Genomic DNA, 14,435 nt, shown 5'->3' with positions numbered 1-14,435 from the left:
TACTCACTGGTGACTGTCTGCTAGTCAAAAGCAGAGGTTATAGAATGTCAGAGAATGTAAGAACCCACATCAAAGGTGAGGTTAACAAGATGCTTGATCTCGGGGTAATAGAGCCCTCTACTAGTCCATGGTCTAGCCCAATTGTGTTAGTACCAAAGGCAGTATCTAAATAACTTAGATTCTGTGTGGATTACAGAGCTCTTATTGCAGTCACTAAGACTGATGCCCACCCTTTGCCAAGGACAGATGAGTTGGTGGATAGACTTGGTGCAGCCAAGTTCCTCAGCACATTTGACTTGACGTCAGGCTATTGGCAAATAGCCCTGACAGACCATGCCAAGGAGAAAACTGCATTTTCTACCCCAGTTGGCTTATACCAGTTTAAGGTGAATTGAAAAATGCACCTGCTACATTTCAAAGGATGGTAAACCAGGTTCTGAATGGGATGGAGGACTTCTGCATGGCATACTTGGATGACATAGCAGTGTTCAGCAATTCCTGGGAAGAACATGTGGACCACCTGAGATATGTTTTGCAGGCTCTTGGAAAGGCCAATCTGACCATAAAAGCAAGTAAATGCCAGATTGGGCAGAGTAAAGTGGTCTACCTTGGACATGAGGTAGGAGTTGGAGAAATAAGGCCTTTGCCCAGTAAGATTGAAGCTGTGCAAAATTTGACAACACCTACTACTCAGACCCAGGTGAGAGACTTCTTAGGTCTCACTGGGTATTACAGGAATTTCATTGAGAACTATGGGTCCATAGCTTCTCCACTGAATGACATCTCCTCTCCTAAATTCCCTAAAAAGGTTAGGTGGAATGAGGAATGCAATCAGGCCTTTGAAACCCTGAAAAAGGCTCTTTGCCAAGCCCCAGTACTCAGAGCTCCTGACTACCACCAAACCTTCATTGTGCAGACAGATGCCTCAAATGTAGGAATAGGTGCAGTCCTCAGTCAACTGGATGGGAAAGGTAGGGAGAACCCCATTTGCTTCATCAGTAGAAAACTGAAGATCCTGAAACAAATTGGGCAACCATTGAACGAGAGTGTTTTGCTATTGTGTGGGCTCTGAAGAAGTTTAGGCCATACTTGTATGGTTCTACTTTTGTCATTCAGACTGACCACCAACTCTTGATTTGGTTAATGCAAATGAAAGGGGAAAACCCAAAACTACTGAGATGGTCAATCTGCCTGCAAGGGTTTGATTTCACCATTGAGCACAGGTCAGGGTGTCACCACCAAAATGCTGATGGTCTCTCTAGGATGTATGTCATCGACTAGAGGTATGAGATTCATCCAGGAGTGGATTAAATCCTCCTGTCCCTTAGTCTGGGGGGGTGAGTGTTAGGGAGAATACTCTCTTTAGGCTGAATTTCCCAACCTTGTGAGTCCCCCAGCAGCTTTGCTGGATTTCTGGAGTTTGTTTTTTTTCCTGCCAAGAGTGAGACTCTTTTTCTCCCACTCTTGGACATGATTTATGGTGTTCCTTTGATTGTTAATGTGTTTTATGGGCTATGGGGTCCTTTACTCCATAGGGTCTCACGTGTTTTTACTATGTGTGTTATACAGCACCCTCCGTGCAGTAACACAGGGGTGTCATAGTGACACCCCACCATAGACTCCATATCCTGGGACTGACTACTGTCTCCCAGGGCATGTAAAGTCACCATTGGCTTTACTAGTCCCAAATTATGAACAGAAACCAGTACAAACCATCATATTGTGGACGTACTGGTCGGGGAAATTCGATTGCCCCGGGGTCTGTTAGTCGAGGGGGCACGTTTCCGTCCCCCCTGATCGAGTTTTGGCTGGTGGCAGTGGAAACTACTTTTTATATTCGACCGCAAATATATCCCTATGGGATTTTCCCATTGTTCGAGGCTACCAACTTTAATTATTTAATTCTCATAGCCTCGAACATACCGCCGGTTTATTTATTTAATATTAATTCGCCGGTTGGTATTTTTTGCCAGGACTCGATTCTAAAATGGCGTTTGTGTTCTCTTCTGTGACTCCAACCCAAGTCGAGCCCTTTGTTCCACTTTTTGGCGGGCTTCTCCACAGAAGCCTCCAAAAGTGGTGTCACTCTGTCTGGGTACCATAGGGGGAGTGAGAGGGGGTTTAGGCACCCTGGACTGAGTTACCTTGGTAACTCAAGTCGCACTCTTGTGTGATTGGCCCAAGTGGTGAGCCGGCCTGCTCACCGCTTAGCATGTTTGATTGACAGCTAGGCTGAGTGAATGGGGGTGTGCTGCATAAAAGCAGGGCTTTGGGGACTGGAACTTCAGAAGTCGCCACAGGACCTGAGAATCAGACCAGGGAGAAGCTGAGCCAACCTACCACGACGACACCACCGGTGGAGCCCTGCGGAACCGACTCACCACTTCCCGACGACAGAGAAGATCTCACGGCTGGAGAGGCTTCTTCCCCTGACTGGTGGGCACAACCAGTTTACCTTCTTTTCTTCACATCCCAGGACGTCTTGTGGTCGAATTGCCCGTGCCAAGCACCCCGGCAACCGGATAGCCACTTACCACTGGACCGCGAATAAAAGGACCACTCCTTTTACCTGAGAACTCTGCGGCTGGTTTCTTCCCTGGCAGTGCAACGGTCTCCTGTCTTCCTCCACGACGAAATCCTCTCTTCCCCCGGACGAAGCACCGATTTGCATCCGCTGCCAGGAACAACTTCCCCCGCTGGAGTATTCTCTCCACTTTAAGGTACCGTGTCCGCCAGGCCTCCCTTTCTAAAGATTGCTACAAGGTAATAATAATCCCTTAACCTTCTAGACTGGGCTGGCCGCCTTGACCCCCTAACTGGTCCCTTTCTTTTGGTCCAACTCTTTTTGAACCTTTGCAAGACTCTTGTGCACTTAAACCATGTGACCTTGGACACATTTCGTACTGATCCTCTTAAAGTGATCCGGCCTACTGAACTCTAACTTCACGGTTTTACTTGCCTTCCTCTCTTGTTGTGTTCTTGTGAAAGTGTTGGGATCAGTTTCAAATTATACTCTGCTTTTCTCTCCCTTTTAAAACGAATTATTAGAGTGCCATCTGCGTTAAGCGCTCACCGCTGTCTGGAAATAAGTGGGGCTTTACTTAAGACTTGTCTAATATTCTTCTAAGGGAGTGTATACCTTTTAGTGACCGTGTTATTTAACTGCTTAACATTAGTGCCTGTTTGTTTTTTTAGATGTGGTTTTTAAATAAATAATGATATCTCTTTTACACCAAGCTCTGGTCAGTGTTAACTTGTTCTACTGTGTTCTTCTGACCTATTGTGAATACTCTGTATACTGCCTAACTCTTCTTGAGGGAAGTCTGACTGCTCATCCACAGCTACCAAGTGAATCTGTGTGGTACAGACTGCTACCAAGTGGGTTTACTGCCAAACACCTGTAGTCTTAAATCTTTTGCAGTGGTCCCAGAGGGAACTGCACAGGTTTCTGCCTAACTCTTTTCCCATTCTAATAAGTGTGTTAAGAGAAATGCCGAAAAGATTTTACAATCGGCATCAATCAAGGCAATAGGCCAGTAATTTTTTTGGATCCGACCTACTCCCGCACTTAAAGATCGGTAGTACATGCGAAGTACTCCACGATGTTGGGGTAACTCCTGTTTTTAGAATATCACTGAACTCATAATACAAATAATTAGCCCAGAGAAAAGGATCTGACTTAAAGGTATTATTTGTAAGACCATTGGGGCCAGCTGCCCGAGATCTTTTAGTATTTTTTTAAAGGCCCACTACAAGATTAATATCCAGAGAGGGGGTCCCATCTCTCAAATACCAGATTTTCCCAGTGGGTCTCTCCCTCCCCGGGCATCAATACCTGACACTGGTCCAAATCTATTTGACAAAGATATAAGCCAGTCCCACTCCGAGGATGAGTTCAGTTGTGATACTACATAATCAGGCTCTTGACCATTTACCAGGGCCCAAAAGGTGCTGACTTTTGCCTTAATTAAAATCCCCAGCATCACTTCAGCATCATGTTGTAGTAATTGGCAGTCTATGGCTTTACACAAATGTCTATATTTTTATTTGATTCCCCTAGTATATGTTTTTTGAAAAGTCTCATCAAGATTTGAGTTCCTAATAATGCGCAGATCTCTCCTCAAGGTAATTTTAGCCTGTGCGACCCCTGATTGTAGCAATGAGTCGGTCTTATGTAGAAGCCATGTCTCTTTGTAGTTCAACCAATAACAAGGATCGCAGATCCCCATCATTGCTGGATTTTGTTTACATTAAAATTATTCAGTTTCCAGTCCATGGTAGTAGTATTTAGAGAAGCTCTTAAATTGTGATTTAGAGTTTCAATATTACGAGGCGGCCCTCTGACAGCGTATCCCGACACCGCTGTATCCAACTTAGACTGGAAGTGGTAGTTACAGCAATATCGAAGGACACAGTCAGAATGGAATGGTCACTCCAGTCATTTGGGGTCACAGTAAAGCAGGTGCATTTTCTTCTTAGCTGACTGTCAAGAAAGATATAGTCAAGCATGGAGGAGATAATACCTCAATGCCACGTGTGCCAAGCCGTTGTCTGGCTAGAAAGGTTCTGGGAGCCCACCAATGGCAACAACCCGATGTTACCTAATTCCACATACCAGATTTAACTGATTTTCCTCTTAGTCGTTATTCCCCTCCCATTCATATCCGCATCACAGATTTCCCATGGTGTCTTCTCCAAGTCACATTCAGCATTTAAATCGCCAGCTACGATGATCCTTCCCCTCTCATGCTTCAACACCCATTCACTTATTAAACTACAGACCTTCATTACAAAAACCTCAGCAGCAGATATACCCATGTGCCAATAGATGTTGATAATCAATAATCTTATACCCCACTCCCTTGAGCTGAGATCTAGCCCCAAGGCCCCAAATGGGAGGCCCTCTAAGACAGTACCATCCAAACCCAAATTGTTTTTAGTTGCAGTAATTAGGCCCCCCAATGGTCTTCCCCCAGTTTTAGATTTGGCAAACTGATATCCTATACCCATCTAATATAGGGGAGGAAGTCAGCCACGTCTCCTGTAAGCAAATAATGCTTGCCTCTCTTAGATTTACAAGGCAAACATGGTTACTGAAAATATGCTGGTGGCTTCTGGTATTCCATGACTTTACAGACAGCTTAATTTCTTTATTACCCCCTAAAAGGGCTAGCATCTCATTATGGGACCAGTTTCTGCCACAAGGTGGAGATCACAGCGTCCCAGTCAATATCTTTGGCCGGGTCCCTTCCAGGGTTAGTAATGCCTACACTCCTCCCCTTATGCTTCCAGGTACATAGGGATGTTCCCACATTAGTCTGTTCTTTTTGAAGGGAGGGAAAATCATCATTCCTCAATGACCTTTGATCTATTTCAAAACCCATATTCCACAGTATCTCTTTTTGTGTAAGGATAAGCTCTATAACCAGTGGGGAATCAAGGGCCATATAACATACATGAGAGCAGTTTCTGTCCAAAAAGGACACCTTAGAGATATCTCTAGAGCTCACTAGAGCTAACGCCGGGATTTCAGCAAATATTGACAGGATATTTGGCCTATTTCGGCAGATCTTTTCTTCTTATTCTTATCAGGTTAGCAGAGTCCCAGCCTCTTCTTTAGTGGTCTTTGGCAAATGTATTCCTTTCAATGTATTACCTCCAGGTTGGTCAACCTTATCCTTTTGTCTTGTACTAGTGGCACTACCCACAATCAACATGAGAGGTCTTTGGAGCCTATTTAACAGATCTTTTATACCAGAGGCAATGCTAGGGTAAGCAGCTGGTGGGGGGATATCTTGTACCAAAGTTTACCCCCCCCCATGGCCCCTTTCAGTCAATTCTTTCACCATCTCTACATAGGGTGGTTTAGTTACTGACAAAGAGGCCCTACTCAATAGGACCCTAGACCGTAGCAGGAGCAGCTGAGATCCCTGGACTCCAAATAGTTGGCTTAGCAGCCACCTTACCTGTATCCCGAGGCTTTCTGGGCAGTTTCCCCAGGCCACATTGGCCAGCCATCATTGGTTGTCACAAAAGATTAGGGCATAGGTTTACTGTAGGGACCTTCTTTCGGCCCGTCAAGGGAGGATTCTTAAGTTTTCCCAGACCGCAGCCCGATGCCATTCTTATTTGTGGATTGCCATTCTCTACTTGTTGCACATTAGGGTAGGAGCTCTTAATGGGGCATCCGCCCCATAGTATTACTTTCATATCCACAGATATTGGTTTTGGAAGAACAGCCTCCCGCTCCTTTGAGGTAACCCCAGTGGGTTTCTGTTTAGTTCTAAGGAACGCACTGTGAGCAGTTTTAGCTGCTAGAGTATGCGGTCTGTCTGTCTCCCTTATCTGGGGGATGCAATTAGCGCGTTGTAACACGTTATCATTATCTACAGCCACCCTACATCGGGCAGAAGATTAACATCACTATTACCTAGCCCCACATCACAATTCACATCGCAGTTTATGATGTCCTGTATAGCTGATTGCCTTCTCCTTGGGGAGGCCTTATATTTTCCACCCCTACATTACATGCAACAGGGGGCTGCAGCAGAGTAGAGCTAGTCCTCTTTCTGTCTTCAAACAGGCAGGGTTCCCGCCGCATTTCCGCTCGGCCTCAGCATTTATGTGCCGTGCTGACCACCCGCGGATGAGAGGTGAGACAGTTTCCTTGTGGATGGCTAGTATAAAGCCACTCGCGCATTCATTCCCCTTATTTTAATTCATGGTAATTGTATGTGCTTATTTTTACGTGAATGTACGTAGACAGACAGACTTAACCTATCATTTTATTGTATTACCGCATAGCGGTCCGTGTTTCTGATCATTCCACCTAGTTATTTGGAGGCTGCAGCAGAGTAGAGGCTAGTCCTCTTTCTGCCTTCAAACAGGCGGGGTTTCTGCCGCATTTCCGCTTGGCCTCTGCATTTATCTGCTAGGCCTACCACCCATGCAATCGACAGCCACAAGCCCGTCTGTGCCCGTCCGTGCGGAGGGAGGGCGGGAGAGGGTGCTATGTTACTCGAAGGACCAGCTGATGATGCAGGCACCTCCTGATACCATTCTCCCTGGCGTACGCTGCCGAAATACATTATCTGATCTCGGACCGCTGCCCGGCCGTACTGTGCTTAACAGAGACATGGCTTGTTCCTAGCTTCGTGCCTGCTCTAGCACAGGCCATTCCAATGAACTATCATATTGTGCATTGTGATCGACCCCACTCCTCGACATGGTGGGGGCATTGCTGTTATTTACAGATCAGACCTTACGGTCAATCAACTGAATTTCGCACATCACCTAGACATGGAAGCCTGTCTGGTCAAATGTATTATGTCCCCTACAAGTTATTGTCATCTTTTGCTTATATATCGCCCTCCTGGCTCGCTGGGAAATTTTGGGGAATGTTTTATAGATTTGATAGGTGACCTTCAAATGAGGCATACCAATTTAGTAGTTTTAAGGGATTTCAATCTAAAACTTCACACACCTAGGCCTATAGCCTTGAATTCCTTTTTTTGACAGTTTAGATGATCTTAATATACATCAAATTGTATATACACCTACGCACAAACTAGGCAATATATTATACCTCATTTTCATGAAAGATACCCCTGTCATTACAAACTATTGAGCCAGTAGTATGGTCTGACCATTTCTTAATAACATGCAAAATCAATGGACCTACGCTTAATACTAAAACTGCTATGCCTAAAATCTGGCTATGTTCATGGCGCTCTGCCGACCTACAGGGGTTAACCTCCCATGTAGTTGCCAAATGTAATTTATCACCATATAATACCTTATCTACACTTGCTCAATCTATCCAGGAGGCAGCAGACAAGGCCGCCCCACTTAAACTCATACGACCACGCAGGCTATCCTCTGAGCTCTGGTATTCGGCTGCTCTTAAAGCTAGCGGAAAAATGACGATCCTGACCTCAAGGTACTATTTTGTCACCAGCTAACAGTGTACTCTATGGTGGTGAAGACAGCCAAGACACACTATATTTCCGACAAAATTGAAACAGCACTCTGTAAACCTAAGGCCTTATTCACTGCTGTTAAAGCCCTGTCGTCTTCAGAAAAACTGACTGCTAGTGTAAGGCCAACACAACAGCTATGTGATGACTTATCTCACTTCTTCATTACTAAAATTAGCAGCATCCGACAAATTATTGCAAACAGTAATGATGTCTCTAACCTTTCCAATCCCAGGGCGAACATAGTGAGCTCCTCAAATGGTCGGTCTTCCCTATCTTCTCTGAAGATAATGTGTTAGCAGCCATTCACAAGATCAAATCCTGCTCTCCGTCGGATGCCATCCGATAGCCATAATGAAAGAGATCTCCTCCAATCTTGTGGGGGCAATCACAGCGGCCATTAATAGTTCCTGCCAATTTGGACTTATTCCATCTGAGCTGAAGGTGGCCAGAGTGATCCCTCTCCTAAAGAAGCCGTCACTTGACCCTACCGTCCTTGCTAACTTCCGGCCTATCTCTCTTCTCCCTTTTCTTGCTAAACTTATAGAGTCTTTGGTGGCCCCTCTACTCTCCTCTTTTCTGGAATCCCCATCCTTCCTTGACCCCGCTCAGTCGGGCTTTAGACCTGGCAGAGGCACTGAGAGTGTTCTGGTCTCCGCTCAGGACGATATGGCCAGGCTGGTGGACTCAGGTGGGGTGGGTGCCTTGATATTGTTAGATCTATCTGCGGCTTTAGACACTGTCGACCACCCCATCCTGTTGTCCCATCTTGCCCCGATGGGTATTTCTGGCCAAGTTCTAGCATGGTTCACATTGTTCCTGTCGGATCGTACTCGGACCCTCTCTATGCCACTGTTTTTTTCCACCCCCTGCCCTCTTAATTGCGGAGTTCCGTGGGGCTCATCCTTGTCCCCGATCCTTTTTAACATTCATATTTGGGCACTTGTCTGTCTCATCCACTCCTTCGGCGGCTGGTGTTATTCGTATACCGACGACACTCAGATGCTGATACGTCTAGATCTGGAACAGGCTGAGATGGTGTCGTGCCTACGAAGATGCCTGTCAGCTGTTGGTAAGTGGATGAACGACAACTGGCTCAAACTGAACGGTGACAAGACAGAGGTGTTGGTGGTAGGGTGTCCCCATGGTCCTTCACTTTGGGTGTCTTCCTTCTGGCCTGTCTCTTTTGGTAATCTTCCCATCCCTACTGTGAAGGTGAAATACTTAGGTGTATCTCTGTCGGCATCTCTCTCTATGGAGAGCCAGAACACTTCTGTATGTCTAGGGGGCCACTTTCAGCTTAGAGTCCTGAAGAAAGTACTCCCTCTGATTCCTGAGCCTCTCTGCCCTCCGGTGGTTGCAGCTCTTATATTATCAGGCTTAGATTACTGTAACTCTCTCTAGCTCAACCAAAAAGGCAAATTCAGAGACTACAGCGACAACAAAATCTGGCTTCTAGGATGGCTATAGGTACCATGTATGGAGCCCATATTTCTCCTGTTCTAAGCTCCCTTCACTGGTTGCCGGTGATGCAACGGATTAGGTTTAAGGCCATGTGTATTGTTCACCAGGCTGTGCATAATTTGGGAGCAGAGTTTCGGCTAGCAAAATGTACACGTCATGTTCCAACCCGCCAGCTGCGTTCTACCACTGCTGACCTACTCGTTGTACCATTCTACCATCGGGTATGCATAGGAGGCAGAGCTTTTTCTGTAGCCGGAGGAATTGCATGGAATGAACTTTCATCTTATATAAAACAACTACCTAATCACCTTGCCTTCAGGAAAGCGATGAAAACCTAACCTCTTCTGATAGGACCCCCTTTACTTCTCTTTATCTCGCTGTTTCATTGTACTTCCTCCCCCTCAGTGCCAAGATACCCTTGGGCGAACGTTTGCGCTTTAGAAAACTTATTAACATAACATAACATAACATAACATAACATAACAGGGTTAGTGGCTTCATCAGATACATTTTCAGCACATGCCCCCTCGGAAATCTCAATGATCTCTGAACTACTCCCCACCAAGATAGGATTTAAGTGGTGGTCTCCTCCCACCACCCTGGCCATAGCCAAAGTAGAAGTTGACAGTCTGGGTCTTAATTCTGAGCCAATATAGTCCAATTACCTGTTAAACTCAGCCAGCAGCACTGAACCAATATAATCAACTTTAGCATTGATTTCTGTTATCGCAAGTTGAATTGATTTTCATTCAGACCAAACATTGTCATAAAGGTCTACAAATGAACTCAACACAGCATTCAGGGCAGACACAGTAGGGTGAGAGAGGCGGATCCTCTCATCAACTTCTTGATGTCATTTCGTGGGTTCACAGTTTGCCCTCGAAGCCTCCTCAGTAATATGTATTTAAATCTTTTCCTCCCCATGTTCCCTCTTATCCATTTCAATTTCTTCTAGAATGTTCGTAAGAACTGTGAGTGTATCGTGGGCCGATGCGTCACACGTCTGCTGCATTACACATTCAGTAATCCCTTCCATTTTATCATTGCCCAGAGCTTTGTCTGCACATTCGATAATGCTGATATCCATAATATCATTATGACCCCCAAGAAAATCATGTTTAATCATAGCAGAATGGTCAAGCATTGCGTTTCCTCTGATAACATGCAGGATTTTAAGCTCGGTGCTTGTTGTTCCAGCCTTTACTATGTAGTGGTTCATAAATCTTTGACCCGAGATGGGTCCCAAGGCCTTGGATCCTCTTGGAGTAATGGGTAGATGCTTAGATGGCAAAATCAAAGTTCATTAGTTAATATAGGTTCCTGGGAGGCATGGACTATAACTTTCCATATAGGAAGCGGATTGAATTGGTCATCCATTTTTAGGATTAATTGTGGTACTTGTTGGTTATGTTCAGCTAATTCTCCCCGGCCCATACCCAATTGCTTTTCCACATTACTGGCTATAGGGGAGAATCTATATAATGAGGTTGAAACTGCTGTGTGAATATGCGTTTATTAGCTGACTTAACAGGTCCCCTTTTTCAGAGATGAGCAGCTCCTGTGCTGGAATATTAACCAACTGAGCATCCAACTCTCCACAGTTCCTCAGTGTCTCTGCAGCACTGCACAGTTGAAAAGACCTCACCCCGTAGGGGCTTTCTCACAGTCTGTGAGTCATTAAAAGAGTAAGATAGGAAATAAGTGCTTCTCCTTGCCTCACACCAAGGTTCACACAAAGATTCCATAAGTTGGACGTAACGTTGTTTTGCCTAGTTCAAAGAGCTAATAAAGTAGCACTATGCTTAACGTACAGGTTATGCAATAGGAGGAATAATAAAGCAAGCACCCTAAGCTGATTTAGTAATACTTCGGTTCAAAGATGCGAGGAACCGCGGGCACAGCGGTCACACAGCAACACACTGCTCACACCGCGCGCTCCGCGTGTCTGGGGGTTTTTATGTCCCTCCTCCAGACCGCGGCGTGTGCAGCAGAAAAGAAGAAAGGACTTGCTTTTCCCTCGTCCAAGGAAGTTGAAAGGAAGTTAAAACTTGCTTTTCCAATCAGGAGTATTGTGAATGAATGGAGTGAACAAAGTAACGTAGCAGCCACAGCCAGACATAGTAGTAAACTGCGGTCATATACTGTTAAAGGTTTTGTTTGTACTATAATCTTGTTTTTAGTTTGAAACCAATAAAACGTTTGATTTGTATTGATTACATGTATCCCATAATAATCCCCAATTGTGCTGCCACCGTTTTCTCTTGTGTATCAGTACACATTGTCCTATGGCGGTTGTCTTCATGGTGGTTAGACAGTATGCTTTGCATGTATGTAAGAAGTTATCATGGTTTCCTGCTAGGCTATCCGCGATAGCAGGAATCGGCCTTCATGCATAGGTTTTGGCATTAGGCATTTTCTATAAAGAGCTAAGGCTTGCCAAGCTACTGTAGTTTGCAGGGAAACGAATTCTAGTTCCAATCGTATTATTTGAATAGGGAAGCTTTTTGATAACAATAAAAGTTTCTTCCAGTAGATGCATTCTAAATAATCCCACTTTGGGGGTTTTTCTGGTACTTTTGCTTGGGCTCTGTATGTCACAACCGGTACAACATTCTGCTTGTAGAAGGTTGTGATGGGTATACATGAAAATGTGCCATTTCTGCTTTGAACTAATTTCACTTGCGACGTCATAGTTTCCATTTTATATTTGATGTCCTTCTTATAGGGCGTGTCTTGGGTTTTGTCATTAATGATTTGCCTCGAGTAACAGAAATCATGAATTATGTCTAGGTTCTGGTTTCCTATTGACCATTTGCAGTTGAGTTTTTTCTCACCATTGCCTGATGACAAAGTTAGAATGTTGGATTTCTTCCTGTTAATGATTGCATGGTTTTGCAATGCGCCTCTTAGCTTTCTCTGCAGACCTACAGGGGTCTGGTCAAGAACGATCAAGTCATTCGCATAAAGTAGCCAAGAAACAGGGGATTCACCAATTTTGGGCGTCAATGATCTTGTGACTTCCAGTGTTTATATGTCTAATGTAAAAATGTAATAATGTCGAATGCTAGAATGCAACCCTGTTCCAAGCCTCGATAGGTCGGGGTCGGCTCGGATAAGAGACCTTCTCGACTCATATTTACCTGTATGGATGTATTTGGAAGAAGGTGCCTAACATTTATAGTATATTTGTATCATAAGTGATTATTTTTCTTATAGTATGGACTGTATTAAAGTAAACACATACATTATGAAAGGTTTAAGGCTAACCATGAAACACTTTTGTTTTCTGCAACCTGGGCCAGGGGTCCAGTCCAGCTGATGGCCCCTCTTTACCTTTGCTCTCGAACCCCTGGCCATGCATCTTGTATGAACCTGAATGACGGGCAGGGCTCTGTTTTGGGAGGGGGCAGGCCTGACTATCAATCTCTTAGGGCAGTGTGTTTGCTGGGCATGTGCCCCCGGCTTAGGAGCCAGACCCTGGCCCTGAGGCTGGGCATGGAGCCATCAAGTAACCGGTGGCGACACGTTTCGGCGGGAACTTGAAGGGTTGCTGAAGCTCTGCATACACGAGACTGTGCTTCAAAATAAGACAACCTCCCACATACCTCAGCAACATCTGGCAAGACTTGCAGCTGGCGGTCTCTTCAAATGAGTGCATCTGGAAGTCATGTCCATTGGCTGTCGCGTTTTCTGGGTAAATGTTGGACCTGTGGCCAAAGTAAAAGAGAGCTCAATTGAGAGAGACTTCCAGCGCCAGAATGACCAGCATTTGTTCCCGGGAAGTTATAATGACCCACTGTGTGCATGCACATACGTGACCAACAGTGGCACGCAACCACTGCAGACAGGCTGCACTCACAGCAGGAAATGCACAACATTAATTTATTAGTTTAACGTTTTTTTTCTGGCGCTAGCCCTTCCCAGAGGTTTTCATAAGGTAGGAGGTGAAAAGGAAGCTACAACGATGCGGATAGCATGCAGATGTTAGGGGAGGTGGATGGGCTGGTTTAGGTGCGGGGAAAGGGGTATGTTTGGAAGTTATGATAGAAGGGGTGTACAGTTGTGGGATGGGAAGCCGTTGCAGGCATTGCAGGCTCTGGGTGGGTGAATGCCTCTTGTGTGTGCAGTGTAGGCTGCAGAGTGGAATGCGTAGGAGACCTTGGCTGGCTTGGCTGGTGTTTGTGTTGGTGATGGGTGTTAGTTTATTGTGAATGCCTCTTGTGTGTGCAGTGTAGGCTGCAGAGAGTGGAATGCGTAGGAGACCTTGGCTAGCTTGTTTGGTGTTTGGGTTGGTGATGGGTTTTAGTTTGTTGTGAATGCCTCTTGTGTGTGTAGTTTAGGCTGCACAGTGGAATGTGTAGAAGACCTTGCTAAGCTTGTTTGTTGTTTGGGTTGGTGATGGGTGTTTGTTTGTTGTGAATGCCTCGTGTGTGTGCAGTGTAGGCTGCAGAGAGTGGAATGCGTAGGAGACCTTGGCTAGCTTGTTTGGTGTTTGGGTTGGTGATGGGTTTTAGTTTGTTGTGAATGCCTCTTGTGTGTGTAGTTTAGGCTGCACAGTGGAATGTGTAGAAGACCTTGCTAAGCTTGTTTGTTGTTTGGGTTGGTGATGGGTGTTTGTTTGTTGTGAATGCCTCGTGTGTGTGCAGTGTAGGCTGCAGAGTGGAATGTGTAGGAGACCTTGGCTAGCTTGGCTGGTGTTTGTGTTGGTGATGGGTGTTAGTTTGTTGTGAATGCCTCTTGTGTGTGCAGTGTAGGCTGCAGAGTGGAATGCGTAGGAGACCTTGGCTAGCTTGTTTGGTGTTTGTGTTGGTGATGGGTTTTAGTTTGTTGTGAATGCCTCTTGTGTGTGTAGTTTAGGCTGCACAGTGGAATGTGTAGAAGACCTAGCTAAGCTTGTTTGTTGTTTGGGTTGGTGATGGGTGTTTGTTTGTTGTGAATGCCTCTTGTGTGTGCAGTGTAGGCTGCAGAGTGGAATGTGTAGGAGACCTTGGCTAG

General features: G+C 45.3%; 1 protein-coding gene across 1 annotated transcript in view; it reads right to left on the bottom strand.

Annotated features, from left to right (window-relative positions):
- The window catches only part of VAV1 (vav guanine nucleotide exchange factor 1), a 1,439,562-nt gene that overhangs the window by 582,212 nt on the left and 842,915 nt on the right, over nucleotides 1–14,435 (bottom strand). Inside the window, exon 16 of the mRNA XM_069604429.1 lies at nucleotides 13,046–13,147. Coding sequence (XP_069460530.1) covers nucleotides 13,046–13,147 — 102 coding nt within the window. The remainder of the gene's footprint in view (nucleotides 1–13,045; nucleotides 13,148–14,435) is intronic.

This window comes from Ambystoma mexicanum, chromosome 3q (assembly GCF_040938575.1).
Source record: "Ambystoma mexicanum isolate Mex_15411 chromosome 3q, UKY_AmexF1_1, whole genome shotgun sequence".
NCBI classification, from domain to species: domain Eukaryota; kingdom Metazoa; phylum Chordata; class Amphibia; order Caudata; family Ambystomatidae; genus Ambystoma; species Ambystoma mexicanum.
The sequence above is the reverse complement of the archived record's forward strand: the minus strand, read 5'-3'. Positions and strand labels throughout refer to the sequence as shown.